Consider the following 15,150-nt stretch of genomic DNA (forward strand, 5'->3'; position numbering starts at 1 on the left):
AGTATATGTATTTATTTAATGTTGTTTTGTTAAACGTGTGTTTTGTTGATCCATTGGGAATGAATGAGGGGCCGTACCGGATGTGGGGCATGCCACCTTCAGATAGGCTTGGAGGAAATGTGGGGCTTTAACCGACAAACAATAGCGCTCTTGCAAATGGTATTACCTCAAGTCATTTTTATTGCGTTTCAGAAAACGGATGCACTAAGGAAGCGTTCCCTAACAGACTTCTTTTACGCCCCCTGAAGGCCAGGAAGCTGTGAAAAGTAGAACAAAATCCACCGAGTCCCAAGTGAATAATCTTCAGGTAAGTGAGTATCGCAGTATAGTTAACGACACTGGCTGCTAACCTGAGTTGGCTAAATAGCATAGTGTAACATTAGCAAGCCGCACCGGGCGATTAGCGACTTACAAATTATGCAGGATGTTGGGAAAGTTGCTACTTATTTGCAACTGCACATCCCACGTAGCAGAGTCGATAATTTACCCTAAAAAACAATACGCACCTTTGCTATAACCGTTTCAGCTAACTTAGCATGCTAGTGTACATCATTAGCTAGAAGCGCTCTGTCCTTCTTGTGTAGCTGGGCTGATAGGTGTAGGTTCGGCTGTTGTCAACCAGACTTAACTCATTTATCGGCCCCTTTAGCAGGAGATACATATGTGAGATAATTTTTTTTAAATATGCAGACGTAGAATGATTCGTGTTTGCAACTTTAAGCTAGCTTACGACTCCGGCCGCAGCCAAGCCATGTGTGTCAAGAGATAAGCCCTGTGTCAGTGGGCTGGCTGGTGGTTGTTGAGCATTTATTAGCCTAGCCATGCGGCATTGGTGCAGAGCGTCCACTTAAGCATCGTCAATAAAGCGACAGTGGAGCTGCAATATTGACAAAGTTGCATACATACAGTTTGGCATAGTTCATAGTATGTTCATTAGAAAACACTAACGAGCCATGTTCCCCCGCTGTACGTCATGTGCGCCGGCTGGCTCCAGGCTGACTTGCGTACCGCTGTCGTACCACAGACGTAAAGGTTACTGGAGTTCATAGGAATTCTGCGGCTTTTATAAGCCAGATCTAACTTTAGTCTACACATAACCCCAGTATAGACTAGAGGGTCGAGCAAGTGGGCGCAGGCAAGTATCATGTTACCGTCACCATTACTAGCATTTTTTTGCTAGCTATGTTGTCACTACTTTTTGTCACGATCGTAAGCGTGTTATGACTGTTGATCCATGTTATGACTGTTGATCCGTGCTGCTCTGAGCATCTCAAGCGGGGCTGTTCGGGAAGTTTGTTGATAAGACGATGTGTGTAGTTATGGATATTGTAGAGCTTCTCTGGTTCCACACAGTCATTGTAGAGCCACTTGTTGTTCAGGTATTACAACTGACAGTGTTAAATACGAGTCTGGACTCTGCACCAAGGAGACAGATGTTATCATAACTGTTATCTGCTGACTGTGTCTTGAGATCTAAATGTTATTTAGCTTGGCAAAGCATAAAACATCGATGTGATCACTAAGTGGAAGCAACTATCTGGAAAAAAAACACAAAACTATTGGTTGAAAGTGCAGTGAGGGAGTGTCTGCTTGAACCTAATAATCCATTGATCTCGGTTATCTGCCAATCAGGTGCAGCGTTGCCCTATAGGACTTTGAGACATACACACATTGATAAGCCTTATCTGAACATTGCAATCTCAGATAGTAATCCATGGCTGTGTTCAGTGTTACTCATGTTTGACAATATGGTCGAGTATCATTTAACGAAGTGTTCATAGCATTCCAGCAATAAGGACTTCCTGTATCCTTGAGTCTTATCAGTCATCACTGTGCATAGTGGGCAAGGAGCAAGTGCTGAGGCAGCTTTTAAAGGGTTTTAACAATGTTTGAGTGATGCATGGCCTTTATCAGTCAATATGTTACTTATGTTTTGGATACATTTCTCTAGAGGATTTCCAGTAATGTTGCTTTTTAATATGTCTTTACACTATATCGGATTTTTATTATGACAAATGATGGGTCTTTTTTACAGTCTGAATTCCAGTATTGCCAAAACATAGATTAAACTCGGTTAAATGCAGGTTAATACTTCATGTGCTGTGGCTGGTTGCATACTTTAAGTTAAATAATTAGAATGATGTCCGGGTAATGAATTCTTTACCTGAACATCTGTCTCTAATGGTCACGTGGCCTGAAAATGCTGTCACAAAGCTGAACAAATTACAGTACAACTGAACTGTTATTGAGCGTTGGGCAGTACAGTGTTGCTACGTGAGGATCGGGAGCTCATCATGCTTTCAAACATGAATGACCTTCATTGTCAAGCTATCACAATGTATTTTTATCTCCATTTGTATTTGGCTTTAACGCCCCCCTGGTATGGCCTCAGGACTGCGCAGTAACCTTTGACCCATTTGCTTCACTTAACACTTGACACTCTAGGTCTGCAACTGTCTTCCACTCTTGTTGGAACTGCTTTAACATGTAACACACACAGACACGTACATAGTCTGTGGCCACAAGCTCTGTTGCCTTGTTTATGTGACTCACATGATAGATTGTGAGTCTGTTGTAAATCACTTTCCTTACCAAAGTTGTACCAAGAAAAACAGGTGAACATCACTGCTTTTCAAGGGCTCAGGATACTTCATCTGTAATTACACTTGGCCAGTACAAAGCATTGCTTAGCAACATAGGATGACTTGGTTAAAAGAAGTGATTGGGAATTTCTGTGAACTTATCAGTTACCCAACAGGTGGCTAATAGCAAGCTGAGTCAGAAAAAATCTACATTGGTTATTTTAATGTAACAGATGAGGTTCTGACAACTCCACCCTAGCTTTGGAGAGCCCTGGCATGTTCTTTGTTAATGTTAATGAAATGTGACATATCCAGGGTGCCCATAGCCTGCTAATCAGCACTAATCTGATCCACTGGATTAGAGGATGGGGATGCATGTAAGACACTTCTTACAGTACATGAACGCCTCCTCCTTCCCGAAGAGAGCCATCTTTCTGTTCCTTCTTTTAGCATTCATTAGCAGGCTCCAATAAGAATTGACTGCGACGGGTTTTGGTATTTTCTATCTGAATTTCCAGTACATGGAGATCCATTCTTTTTAGCCATTTTTGGACGGATGGGCAACACTTTGCTCCTCAGTTAACACTCTCCAAGAAGTTCTGGGATCTAGGATCTGGCTGCGTTCTTGCTGTCATCATCATAATCTCCCTCTTTCCTTGTGTGGGATTATCATGGCTATGAGGCAGGGCAGCCTGTGAATATAACCACTGCTCTCTGCAGGCCTGTTCTTTTATATACATATATATATTTTTGTTTTCTGGCTTGAATTGGTGGAATACCAGGAGCCAAAATGCTGAACCAGAGTGCTGTCATGATCTTCACTGGGATCTGTGGGGCATTGGTGCTCATGGCAATGGCCTACTATGTGTACTGGTAAGTTAGATATGAGATGGAGCAGATTGGCCTGTGGCTGCAGCAGCTACAAGATTTATTAGGAACTATTGGAGTTTGGATGCAGTTCAGCTGTTCACAGCAGTAAATGGAACATAGACCTTTGCAACCCAAAATGTTTGTGAATGTTAAATTATGTTTATTTAGCAGGTGTCTGTAAATGTACATTTCAGCAGTTCCTTTTAATATCGGATATTTCCAGCATGCAGTGGTTATTTGTTGGTATAGAAGCTGTATTCAGGTGATTCACAGCAGAAGCAGCTGTCCAGCCATAAGCAGCTTTAACCCAGTCAGCATTACTAATCTTTTTTTCCAGGTTGTATGGGTTCACAGGTGGACCCTGCACCCTTAGGGAGGTGGACGTCCTCTGGCTGTGATCACTGGACATCTGTGCATGTTTTTTGTTCTAGACGCCTTGTATTTAACCACCTGTAGTTTTGCCGAGCCCACAGAAAGAGCCGATTCTTGATAAGTGCGACATAACAAAGTCCTGATGCAAAGAGGTGTGCAAGCATTTTGTTCAAAATGGGGCTTAACATCCTACATTAAACACTGAGCTACTAACCCAAGTAGCTGGCATGGAGCTCTGATCCAATCTGTTACACTTGGCTAGGAAACACAGGCGTGTTTACCTGTTACAGAGAAAGATTTTTAGCTGTTTGTGTATAGTAGTAAATACATTATCCAAAAACAGAGGTCACTTTTTGTATTGGTTTACATTGTGTCTTATCTAACAGACTGATGTCATCAGCGATGTTATTGATTTTGTTATCACATACATTGGTATTGCCTCACTTCTGACAAGATATGAGAATTGCAATACCTAGAAAAAAAAATGAAATTGTTCCAGCGATAAATGCCTTCTTCACAATGAGTTCTAAGAAAATTTTCAGCAAGCTAAGTACGTATCTTGCTGTAGGCAAAATTACAATACCTACAATGCATTCGCAAAATGTTGCAATAGTGAGTGCAATGAGTTTGCAAGCAGATCTTGATAATCAAGATAAGAAATGTATGATTTCTTTTCAAGGCCTTGCTTGGCAACTAAAGACCCATTCTGCATTCAGATGTGTCCAATGTTGATGAGTTGATTTAGTTCTGTGTTTGTGGTTGCTCTGTGTGGTTTTAGGCATGCACAGAGATGGGAGCAAAAGGAAGGATTTGTGTGTGTGTATGAGAAAACAAGGACAAAGTTCATGGTGTACATGTGGACATGCCTTAGTCACTGCTTGTTGCCACATCAAAAATTGCCTTGCAGACTTCTCTGTTTGTAGCATGTAGTAATTATTCTTAGTCATTGTAAAGTGAAAAAGTGCTCAGCCTAGGTCATTTTAAATAATGTTGGCTTATTCAACACGTTTAAAAACCAAATTCCTTACATGACAGTGTAAGCGACTAAGGTTCTTTGAAGGTGAGATGAACACTGAGGTAATGTCTGAACATAAGGCAAAGGTATATGCACATAGGCTGTACTGTAGAGTATTGATAAAATGTAGACAAGCATAGATGATATTTTAGGAACTTGTATCTCATTTTTTATCACCGTACTTCCTCATAACATCTATGTTGCATATGTGTTCACCATTTTAAGCTGCCTTAAACAATACAAAGTGTTACCTGAGCCCCCCCCCCCCGTCACTCTCTTTCCCTGTATGAACAAAGGTCACTAACATAATGCAGACAGCTGTTCATGTTTGAACTGATAATCGGGGAGTCTTTAGTGATACATGGTAAACGTGCACAGGTAGCAGCATTTCAACATCTCCAAGGTATTTGACCAACTCCTGTCAGACGCTTTTCTGTCCACTTGCCACAAGAGACCTGAACTGAACTACTGTGGATGTGCATGTAAGATTTTATTTCCTTCACACCCAGGTGGCTGCGTTAGTCTGTATATTGTGTTGCAGTGTGCGAGCAGGATTGATTGCATTGGATAGGGCTTGTTGCCTGCCTACCAACAATAACCTGAACTTGGATAAGCTATGTGACTTCATGTAAGACTGGTTGGTCTGCTATTCACTGAGACGATACTTGAAAAAAATATGGTGGTACGACGTAGATTTAGGCCTCTGAGGGTTTTGACAGTTTATATTTCTTAGGACAGTTAAGGCACATTAGATTACAGTATTTTTGTCAACTGGTTTCACACAATCTTTTATGTACGGTGCATTATTGTTGCTGTGTATATGCTCTCAGACAGTGCATTTACTGTGCAAAACAACAATATGAGAAGAAACTACTCATTCAGACAGTATCTGAACAATGCATTGTCTGCGGTGGAAGACCATTATGTCAGTGTTACACGTGGCAGGCCCACAATGCTAGCCTCTGCCTTGTTTTTGTCCATGCAGGCATCAGGCAGCCTCATTTTTTCCTGATTTGCTGACATGCTCATAAAAGTGAATGCAGGATAGATTATCAGGAAAGAAATGGTAGGGTTTGGAGAATTAATTCATAAATTTAAAATACACAAGTTTAAGCTTGAATTAACCCAGTTATTCAATATTTGCAGTTAAGTGCATATAATCTAAACCCATATGAATACATACTTGAAATTCTGCACAGATAACTATTAATATATAATTATTTTGAGAAACCCAAAGGACCTCAAGTATAGCACAGCAGGTTGGAGCCTCGTTGACAGTCCTGAAGTGGGTTGGGTGCTTCAGATCACAGATTAGAAATGGTTCTCAGAAGCCTTAAATGGGCTTGACCTACACTCTAATGGGCTTTGGGGCAGATGTGGGAACAGTCCATTCAAGACATGTTAGCCTGTGGTCATCCAAATGGATACTAACTAGAAGTGATTGCAGCTTGATATTTTTGTAAACAGTGGGAGGGTAAAATCAAGAGCAGTACTATGTTTTCTTAGAGTGCCCAACTAGCGTTTTTAGACCAGACAATCTGTATAGACAGGTATTATGTGGATCTGATGCATCCATTTATTGGAATTAACTGATTTTTTTTTTATTCAGCTAGTCCCAGCATGCTTTGCATAAATACAGAAAGGCCCTAGAGTGGTTTCCAGTCTGTTGTTGATAGTCAGCCACAGTCACGCCCTGACCTCAGGGGTGATCAGACATCTCCTGTTCACCTGCTGGAAGAAAAAAGAGAACCCAAAGGAAACGCTCACAAGCCCAGACAGAAAGTTACTTATCTTGGCAGAGCATCTTTTGCTGCAGCTGTTCATTATTCTCACCATAAATGAGGTCCTCTGTAGCTCATTCATTCCTGCCACAAGTGCAGAAGCAAAGGTTTTCAGTTCAGCATAATATTCAGCAACAGATGTTCACACTTATGAAACCTCAGTCAAATCTAACCTTCAATCTCAAGTGTGCTCACCTGGTGTTTCTGTGTAACTGAAACTAGTCACAAATAGTGCTCTGCACTGTGCTGCTCGGATCAATATCATCACAACCAAAATAAAGGCTGAATATCCTTTGTCTTTGTCAAAGCATTTTGTGTTAACCAAAATGCCACATTTGTTGTGTTGCAGTGCCACAAATGTCACATCATTCAACTTCCATGATCATTTGCTATGAATGATGATGGAACTACTTCTGACATGTTTTATGTTGCTAACATACGTATGCTAATGTAATTAAGCATTTTTGGTTTAACATCTTTCAGGACTGTGGTACTGGCTGACGGTCCGTGTAAGCGCGGCTTGTAAAAGGATTCCACCGTGGTAAGAGTCAATATTACCTTTTGGATTGTTAGCCACCCCCTTCACTATTTTCCCCATGTCTCATTAAAGTTGTTCTCATTGCTGTGGCACCACCTGTCTCCTGATTACTCTCTTTGACAGGTTGGTCATAGTGTATAGAGAGGAGCCTACTCAGCTCTCCAGGCTCCTCCGCCATGGCTCTGCTGGGCTACCTGAAGAGCCTGTTCATCCTGCAGTTGCTGATGGGGTTTGTGTTTGTGGTGAGCGGCCTCATCATAAACTTCATCCAGCTCTGCACCTGCATCCTCTGGCCAATCAACAAGCAGCTCTACCGCAGGATCAACTGCCGGCTTGCCTACTCCCTCTGGAGTCGTGAGTAGATGTCTATTGTCCGTCATTATTGCCGTATTTAAAAAAGAGGAGATCGTGAGTTGGACGTATGGCAAACAATCACACATCTAGCTAGATACAGAACAATAGTATTAATATTCTATCATCTATCGTCATATTTGGCCACCTGCTGAATGTGTTATTAGCTGTGTCATGCAAAGCTGAAACTGATATGGCTGTGATGCTCCCTCTGTTACACACAACCTAATACTCCTCCTCTTACATTAGCTCTGAATAAACTGCTAGATCCTCCAGTTTTACCAGCCTTTCTCTGCAGATGACTGCTGCTTTTATTAGCCCTCATGACAGACATTAAATCTGATAAAAGATAATTACCTAACAAAAAAAACTAAGGCAGACCTCACAGCAACACCAGCACTAATTAGCTAGAAGGCTTTTAAGCGGTGAGTGTATAAATGTAATGTTATGCGTGCAGAGCTGGTGATGCTGCTGGAGTGGTGGTCAGGCACAGAGTGCACCCTATACATTGACCAAGCTACGGTGGACAAATTCGGCAAGGAGCATGCCATCATCATCCTCAACCACAACTTCGAGATCGACTTCCTGTGTGGCTGGACCATGTGTGAAACATATGGCATCTTAGGGGTCAGTCTAACACCAAACTGTGATTTTTCTTGGTCGTTAAAAGTTAACCAGTTAAAAGCATAAGTAACCTATGCTTCGTCAGTGAAACTATGTTCTTTTATCTTCCTCTCTAGAGTTCAAAGGTGCTAGCCAAACATGAGCTGCTGAAGGTTCCTCTAATTGGCTGGACCTGGTACTTTCTAGAAATCGTTTTCTGCAAAAGAAAGTGGGAGGAGGACCGGGAAACTGTCTTCAGTGGACTGGAAAGGCTCAAAGATTATCCTGAATATATGTGGGTAGGTATACATCAGACGTGTTCATGTGTGATTAAGGTGCAGCAGTTATTTTATTATTTTATTTCTAGGTATGTTCGCAGACACCATGTGCATTCCAGCCGTCAGTCCTCTCTAACCCAGCTGCACAATCAAGATTGCAAAATATTTCAGAAATGACTTCTTCTATGTTTGTATGACTTTTCACATATTGGAACACAAATGCAAAATGTAGTTTTGCATTTTTGTGTAATCTCTCACAGGAAAACTGTGAGTAATGCTGTGACAAGTGAAGTAGGTCAAAGGTCACCCAGGGATTCGACCTTTAAGCTTGTTTTTTTCTCTTGTCTTTTTGCATTCCCACAGGATTGCTAACAGAAGCATACAGGCACCAAAATGGGACTGCTTAATAATTGCTGAGTTTTCATATGTATTCCAGTCTGTCCCACCAAAAATGCGGGAAATGACTCGATGACCTTTGATACACTTTTTCTTACCTCAATTGATCTTAGTAGTAATTCACATAACAGCTGTGTGAGTGCACCAGCTGTATTTAATATGTCTCAACAGGAGGCTGTGTGTTTGTTTTTTGTGAAACTTCATGATCTGGGCTTTCCACTGTGCATAAACGGTTTACAAAGGTGTCCAAGTAAAACTAGTGGCTCAGATTTGTGTTTTTTTTGTCTGATGAGAGCTTATCTCACTATTTGTTGCTCACCTTTTTCTAAAGGTGTAAATTTGTTTTGGAGATTTTCACAGTGGCTCAACCAGTTCTCCAGCTGAGATTAGGCAGATCAGCGGTTGATCTCATTACCCTCCAAGTCAAGTATCAGGCCACTGCTAATGGTTTTTATGTGTTCAGATAAATACGCTGAACTCTCTTGGCTTGAGCTGCCATCCACCTGTCCGCTTTAATACCATCGAGATAAGATAGTGACTTTATTTTGGCATAGCGTTACATTGAGGTGAACTTGATCTGTAATTCAACCAAGCAGAAGTAGGGTAGTGGATAGTACAAGAGAAACAAGGTCACCTCAAGCCTGTGATTTTACTTTATACTGTAGGTGCGTGTATGTATTAACACAGCTCTTGTCTCCACAGTTTCTGCTGTACTGTGAGGGCACCCGCTTTACAGAGCAGAAGCACCAAATCAGCATGCAGGTTGCAGAGAGTAAAGGCCTGCCTAAGCTCAAGTATCACCTACTACCCCGAACCAGAGGATTCACCACTACACTGCAATGTCTTAAGGGCACAGGTGGAGTACACAAACACAAACACACCACAAAAGTTCATTGTGTTCAAAACAACATGTTTTTTTGTTCTCACTCTTTTTGTTTGTCTCTAACAGTGACTGCTGTGTACGACGTGACTCTTAACTTCAAAGATAACCAGGCTCCCACTCTCCTGGGCATCGTCAACGGCAAGAAATACAAAGCTGACATGAGTGTAAGGTGAGTGCTGCTGATGCCGTCCGCTTTAGACTCCATCAGGTTTTGTAATAATGACGCTTGACACTGCCAGCTGCTTTTTCAAGTGTAAAATAATGGACTTGGAGCATTTTGGCCTCTTTCCAATTGAAAATTGTTCCATAATAATCAAAGAGACAGCGAGCCTGGCTGGACTCCCAGCATGTTGATGGTTTCAGAACAATAGCTCCGATGGCCATGGCACTCCCCTAGGAAACGACCTGGATAGAAGATGATAACTGTAGATCTATGGAAGCACTGCAGTTTTTGATTTAACAGAAGGAACCTTAAAACTGGTGACATGGACAGACAATTGAACATACCATACAATATAGTAGCTGAACTGTCATTAGGCTCAGTGTTTCAGAGTTAATAGGCATTTAAGGTGAGGTGAGTCCTCTGGTGGTGAGCAGCCGCCACTACAAGCCACTGGTGATGCATTTACAGTTGCACTGAGTGGTAGAGGTGTGTCCTGTGTGGGGAGTCAGATTTTAAGCAGTCATTAAGATTTTTAGCTACATTTCTGATCAACTTTCTTCCACTCTGTTTACGTTTTTTGTATCTCAAGACAAATTCTGAAAATACTGTTTTCTGCTGGGTTGTGTGGCTACAAAGCTGTATTTGACACTGAAGCCAAACTGAGAATGTACCGTCTCCATTCCAGGCGGTTCCCTGTGGAAGAGTTACCAGGTAATGAGCAGGAGTGTGCCACCTGGCTCCACAAGCTCTACCAGGAGAAGGTAAGCTGACTTTGAAAGCACCAATACTTACCTGTGAGATTTATTTATGAGAAAAGAGGGAGACAGGACAGAGAGGATGAAGGAGGGAGAGAGAGAGAGAGAGGAACAAACATGCACAGACATCATACATTACAGAGAACAAATATGATGGCTGTTGATGTGGTCAAGCAAGACGAAACGGCTGTGATTATACTATAGTGGATCTATTTATATCATCAGCTATCGTCAGCTAATAAATAGAAATAGTAATTTAATAATAAATAAAACAATGAGCAGCAGAGACTGGTGTAGTCAATAAGCATTGGAATGATCAGGGGCTGGGCTGCAGGTCTGGAGGCAGAGAGACCTGCAACGAGAAAGAGAGAGAGAGACACAAAACGATGAGGAAGACAGCAAACACAGTTTATGACATGAATCACTAGTATGAACCAGACTAATGAGAATAGAGGCGAGGTCAGAGGGTGAGAGGGGGATTTGAGGGGACAGGGAACTGCTCAGTGGATCATGTTTGTGTCCCCTGACAGCGTAGGCCTATAGCAGCATAGCTAAAAGAAGCTGAAGAAGTATTTTCCATTCTTTCCCCCAGGATGCCTTACAAGAAATGTACAACAAGGAAGGCAAGTTCCCTGGAAACACAGTCATTCCCCCTCGCAGAATATGGCCACTGCTCAACTTCCTGTTTTGGGCCACCCTGCTGCTTTCCCCACTCATCAAATTTGCCTGTGGCGTCGTCGTCAGCGGCTCGCCTCTCCTCATCATCGGCTTTACCATCTTCCTCATCATAGGTGGGTAAAAACAGAATGAAACACCCACAACATTTCAAGCTCTGAAATGGGGTTTTATCTAACCTCTCTTGTTCACTCCACAGCCTCCGTAGCGATCCGCCGCCTCATAGGTGTCACCGAGGTGAAGAAAACAGGCTCCAGTTATGGCAACCAGGAGTCCAAGAAACAAAACTAAAGCGTGTCACCCCCTCCCATGTTCGGCCGCTTCTGTACGGCCACACTGCAGTGTCTCACCCCTACCCAACTCCATTCTCCTCCTACTGTCAAGTTGGTTGGTAGGCCGGGGAGGAGACCTAGCTGTGAAAACATAAACAGAGACTAGAGTTCAAAATTCTAATGGCAATAGAGTGTGTGAGAGAGGGTGTACGTGGGTCTGGGGTCCAAGCTCTCACAGAACATATATATATATATATATATATATATATATTTAAGGGGAAGATGCAACACTTGCACCTCAATGCTTCTTTCCTAATCCAGCTAGCCCTCATTTATTGAAATCCTAACACATCTGAGGTCACATGGGTTGCCATTTAGCCCATTATCAGCTCCGTAACCGCTCTACTTTCTGTCACAGTCATCATCCAATCAGGAAGTGGGGACATGCCGAGTCTTTTTACTCACTCGACACAAGCCGATCCACTTTCCTAACCACCATCCAGGGGCAGTGTGTTTTCCTCAACGACTTATCTATAACATGCAGGACGTCTCCCTCTCTTTTCTCACTAAGTGGGACTTGTAATGGGAATCGGTGCCTTGAGGCCCAGCCTGCTTTTCCTTAAAAGGGTCATTTCACCCAAATCACACTGATACTTTTTGGTATATAGCCGGACAGATGTTATGGTTTTTCTATAACTACAGTCTTGCGATATCTAGCACTGCCACGCAAACACAATGAAGGTGAATCGACAGTTATGGTGTTGAAGTTATTTCAAACGCTGTAGTTGACCTTCTTCTTAATCATTTGAACATCAATAAAAATCATCTTCATTGTGTTGTTGCAGTTCTGATATCATGATATATGAATTCCCTATCATCTCCAGGGCTATCTACCAGAATGGTTATGTTTTTTACTTTTTTTTAATGACTCTGTGAGCTTGGTGTACTGGCCCTTTAACATTCTGCTTTGGAGAGGCTGGTGTCTGTTAAACTACAGCAAGGGCTCTGAATGTGAAAACTGTCCTCATCAGGATACCTACCAGCTGTTACAGGTCTCATTTGTAGCCCACAACACCAACACACATACACAATTATTGCTCCCCTTTTACTCGCTCTACACATTTAGGATTCCATATTCTCATTCATTTTTTAACTGCCCTCAAACAGCAATCCCAGTCTGAACATGGAAGCAGCTCAACAAACCACCACCATCACCCCCTTCTCCTCCTCCTTTTTACTCCCCCTCTTGATTTCATTCATGCAAGTCACTGTTTAATGTGACTGTTCAGCTGCTGCCGCTGTTAAACACCAGTGGAGCCCATTTCCAGAAAAAGGTCACCAACTGACTCCACGCAGCTGTTAGCATGTTACTTTTGCTCTCCAGAAATAGACTGTAGTATTTTAACCTTTGCCTTAAAAATCAAGCTTGCTCAGGCAAGGGATTGCTTATCTGCCACCCCTTTAACAACAAGCACCCACCTCTGTGCTGTTTGACCCCTCACCCTCTCATTTCCTACCATGCATGGTAGAGCAGCATTCATCAGTGAGTCATTTTTGTTTAATGTAGACAGGTGTTCTGTAACTGTGTACATTGTGTTTAGGTTAATAAAGCTGCTTATGTACACTGCAGGCGGTTTTTATCTCTCCAGATGTCAACACAGCGACATTTGGCCATTCTTGCAGTTTCACAGTTTTAGATCACCCTGATTGTTTTTATGCTATCCAATTGAATAATGGCTGGGGCAGTAGAGGATCTATGATCCTCGTTTAACTGGTCTATACAGTAGCACCTCTTACATTTTTTTTGTTACGCTCCTCCTTCCCAGTTCCCGTGCCACATGTAGTAATAAATCCTACTTTGTTTTGTTGGCTTTTTTGGGAGGGGGTCATCACTCCTCAGCAGAGACATGTTGTGTAGTTATCCAGAGACCAGACAGATTTCATGCAAGCCTTAATTAGTGCTGATTATTATATAATTCTTTTTTTGTGTGATGATGTAGAAGCTAACCCCCTCCTCCCACGTGGTAGTAAAGGATTGAAAATCGTTCACCATTATAGTCAGCAGGAACTTCCTCTAGAGTTTTAACATAAATAAAAACAGACAGATGAAGTCTGATATTATTCACAAAGAATTCTGTATCTATTTACTCCATGCTTTTTTTGTCATTTGCATTACCTCAAATATGTTACCTCTTCCAGAGTTCCGTTTCAGCACACATTAGATTCAAACCTCCCTGTCGTTCAGGTTACTCCAAAGCAGGAAAAGCAGTATTTGAGGAAAAAAAGTACACGTTTCATATTCATCAATGAACAAACTCAGTTTGCTATTCAAAATGACATCACAGGCTGACATCACTTCATATGCACATTTTTTTTTTTTTTACAAAAAATCCGTTTAGTGGCAACTCCGGCATCATTTTTTTTGTTTTGTTTTCTACAGCTATTTTTATGTTTGTTTGTTTTTTTTTTCTTCACTTGAGAATATTAAAGGATTTAATCACAAATCAACTATTACTCTTTTGATTTATTTGGATTTGGTGTGAAGTTGTGTGGTTTTCTTTCTTCCATTACATCCTACATTAAAAGGAGTTCAGTGTTAATCGCACTCTGGTTCCATCCTCCTCCATTCATCATGACACATCCACAACATTTAGCCGAGGTACAGTCATACAAGTGTAAAGTGGAAAATATGTACATAACATAAATGAATGTCACTTTAGAAATTGTAGACATGCCCTTAGCTGCTCTTTAGACCCTTTGAATGACACATTAACCAACTTAACAGTCCACTGGACACCGATGATGATGGAATATTAATAGACTGTACAAATACATTGTGTAAATAATGTAAATGATAACTATGATGCTCAGTTTTAAAAACAGAAGAGGCTACAACCAAATGTACTGCTGACAGAAGACTGAGCTGTGGTCCCAGTTGCAGTTTACAAACTAATCTGCTTCTGTACTCATCACTGCAGAGCTGTATATACATCCTGCGATGCCTCTCTTGTAATTAAAACCACAGACAGAAGCCTGTAGTCACAGAGGATGCTGAACAGAGCATTTTACAGACTTTGTAATTGTTTCTTACTGTAGTCACTTAACTTTTTGCATGATGTGCATTCTTGCACAATCACTGAATCGAGTTAATTCTGACTCAGGGACTTACAGACTGGCAATGCAACAGCTGTGGCATTAACTCTGAATCTGAATAAAAAGGATTTCTGGGGAAGATGAGCTAAAAGAGTGTTTTTTTTCTTTTTTGTTAACAATGTTTTAATGTTCAGATGTGTTCATTCCTTTACATTTTTCTCTACAGCTCACACCTATAATCATTTGAAGTTACAGTTTGAGGTGTTTCTCAGACATACCAGTAGAGTCTCATAATCTTATATTTTAAGCCCATATTGCACCAAGGCAGGAAACTAATATATTAGTAGGAGCTCATTTTTTTCTGACAGTGTCCAACAGAGCTCAACAATTCAATTCAATTCAGTTTTATTTATATAGTGCATTTTACAATCAGAAATTGTCTCAAAGTGCTTAACAAACTTGAGCAAACATTTTCCTGTGATGTGCCTATGTGCAGATGATGTGTAGCTTAACTGTTCAAGCT

The 15,150-nt window shown here is 41.4% G+C and overlaps 1 protein-coding gene across 3 annotated transcripts; it reads left to right on the forward strand.

Moving 5' to 3' along the window:
- The first annotated feature begins 104 nt into the window (after positions 1–104).
- Positions 105–14,042, forward strand: agpat3 (1-acylglycerol-3-phosphate O-acyltransferase 3). Of its 3 annotated transcripts, none has more exons than XM_028393222.1 (10): positions 105–307; positions 7,104–7,161; positions 7,282–7,512; positions 7,967–8,136; positions 8,250–8,411; positions 9,489–9,642; positions 9,736–9,838; positions 10,518–10,593; positions 11,180–11,378; positions 11,462–14,042. In XM_028393222.1, the coding sequence occupies exons 3-10, from the start codon at positions 7,335–7,337 to the stop codon at positions 11,551–11,553; spliced, it is 1,134 nt and encodes a 377-aa protein (XP_028249023.1). In that variant the 5' UTR covers positions 105–307; positions 7,104–7,161; positions 7,282–7,334; the 3' UTR covers positions 11,554–14,042. The 3 variants fall into 3 exon arrangements, with proteins under 3 accessions (XP_028249023.1, XP_028249024.1, XP_028249025.1); XM_028393223.1 differs by lacking the exon at positions 105–307 and adding an exon at positions 1,040–1,135; XM_028393224.1 differs by lacking the exon at positions 105–307 and adding an exon at positions 5,152–5,321.
- Positions 14,043–15,150: the final 1,108 nt, after the last annotated feature.

Source organism: Parambassis ranga, chromosome 21, assembly GCF_900634625.1.
Source record: "Parambassis ranga chromosome 21, fParRan2.1, whole genome shotgun sequence".
NCBI lineage: Eukaryota > Metazoa > Chordata > Actinopteri > Ambassidae > Parambassis > Parambassis ranga.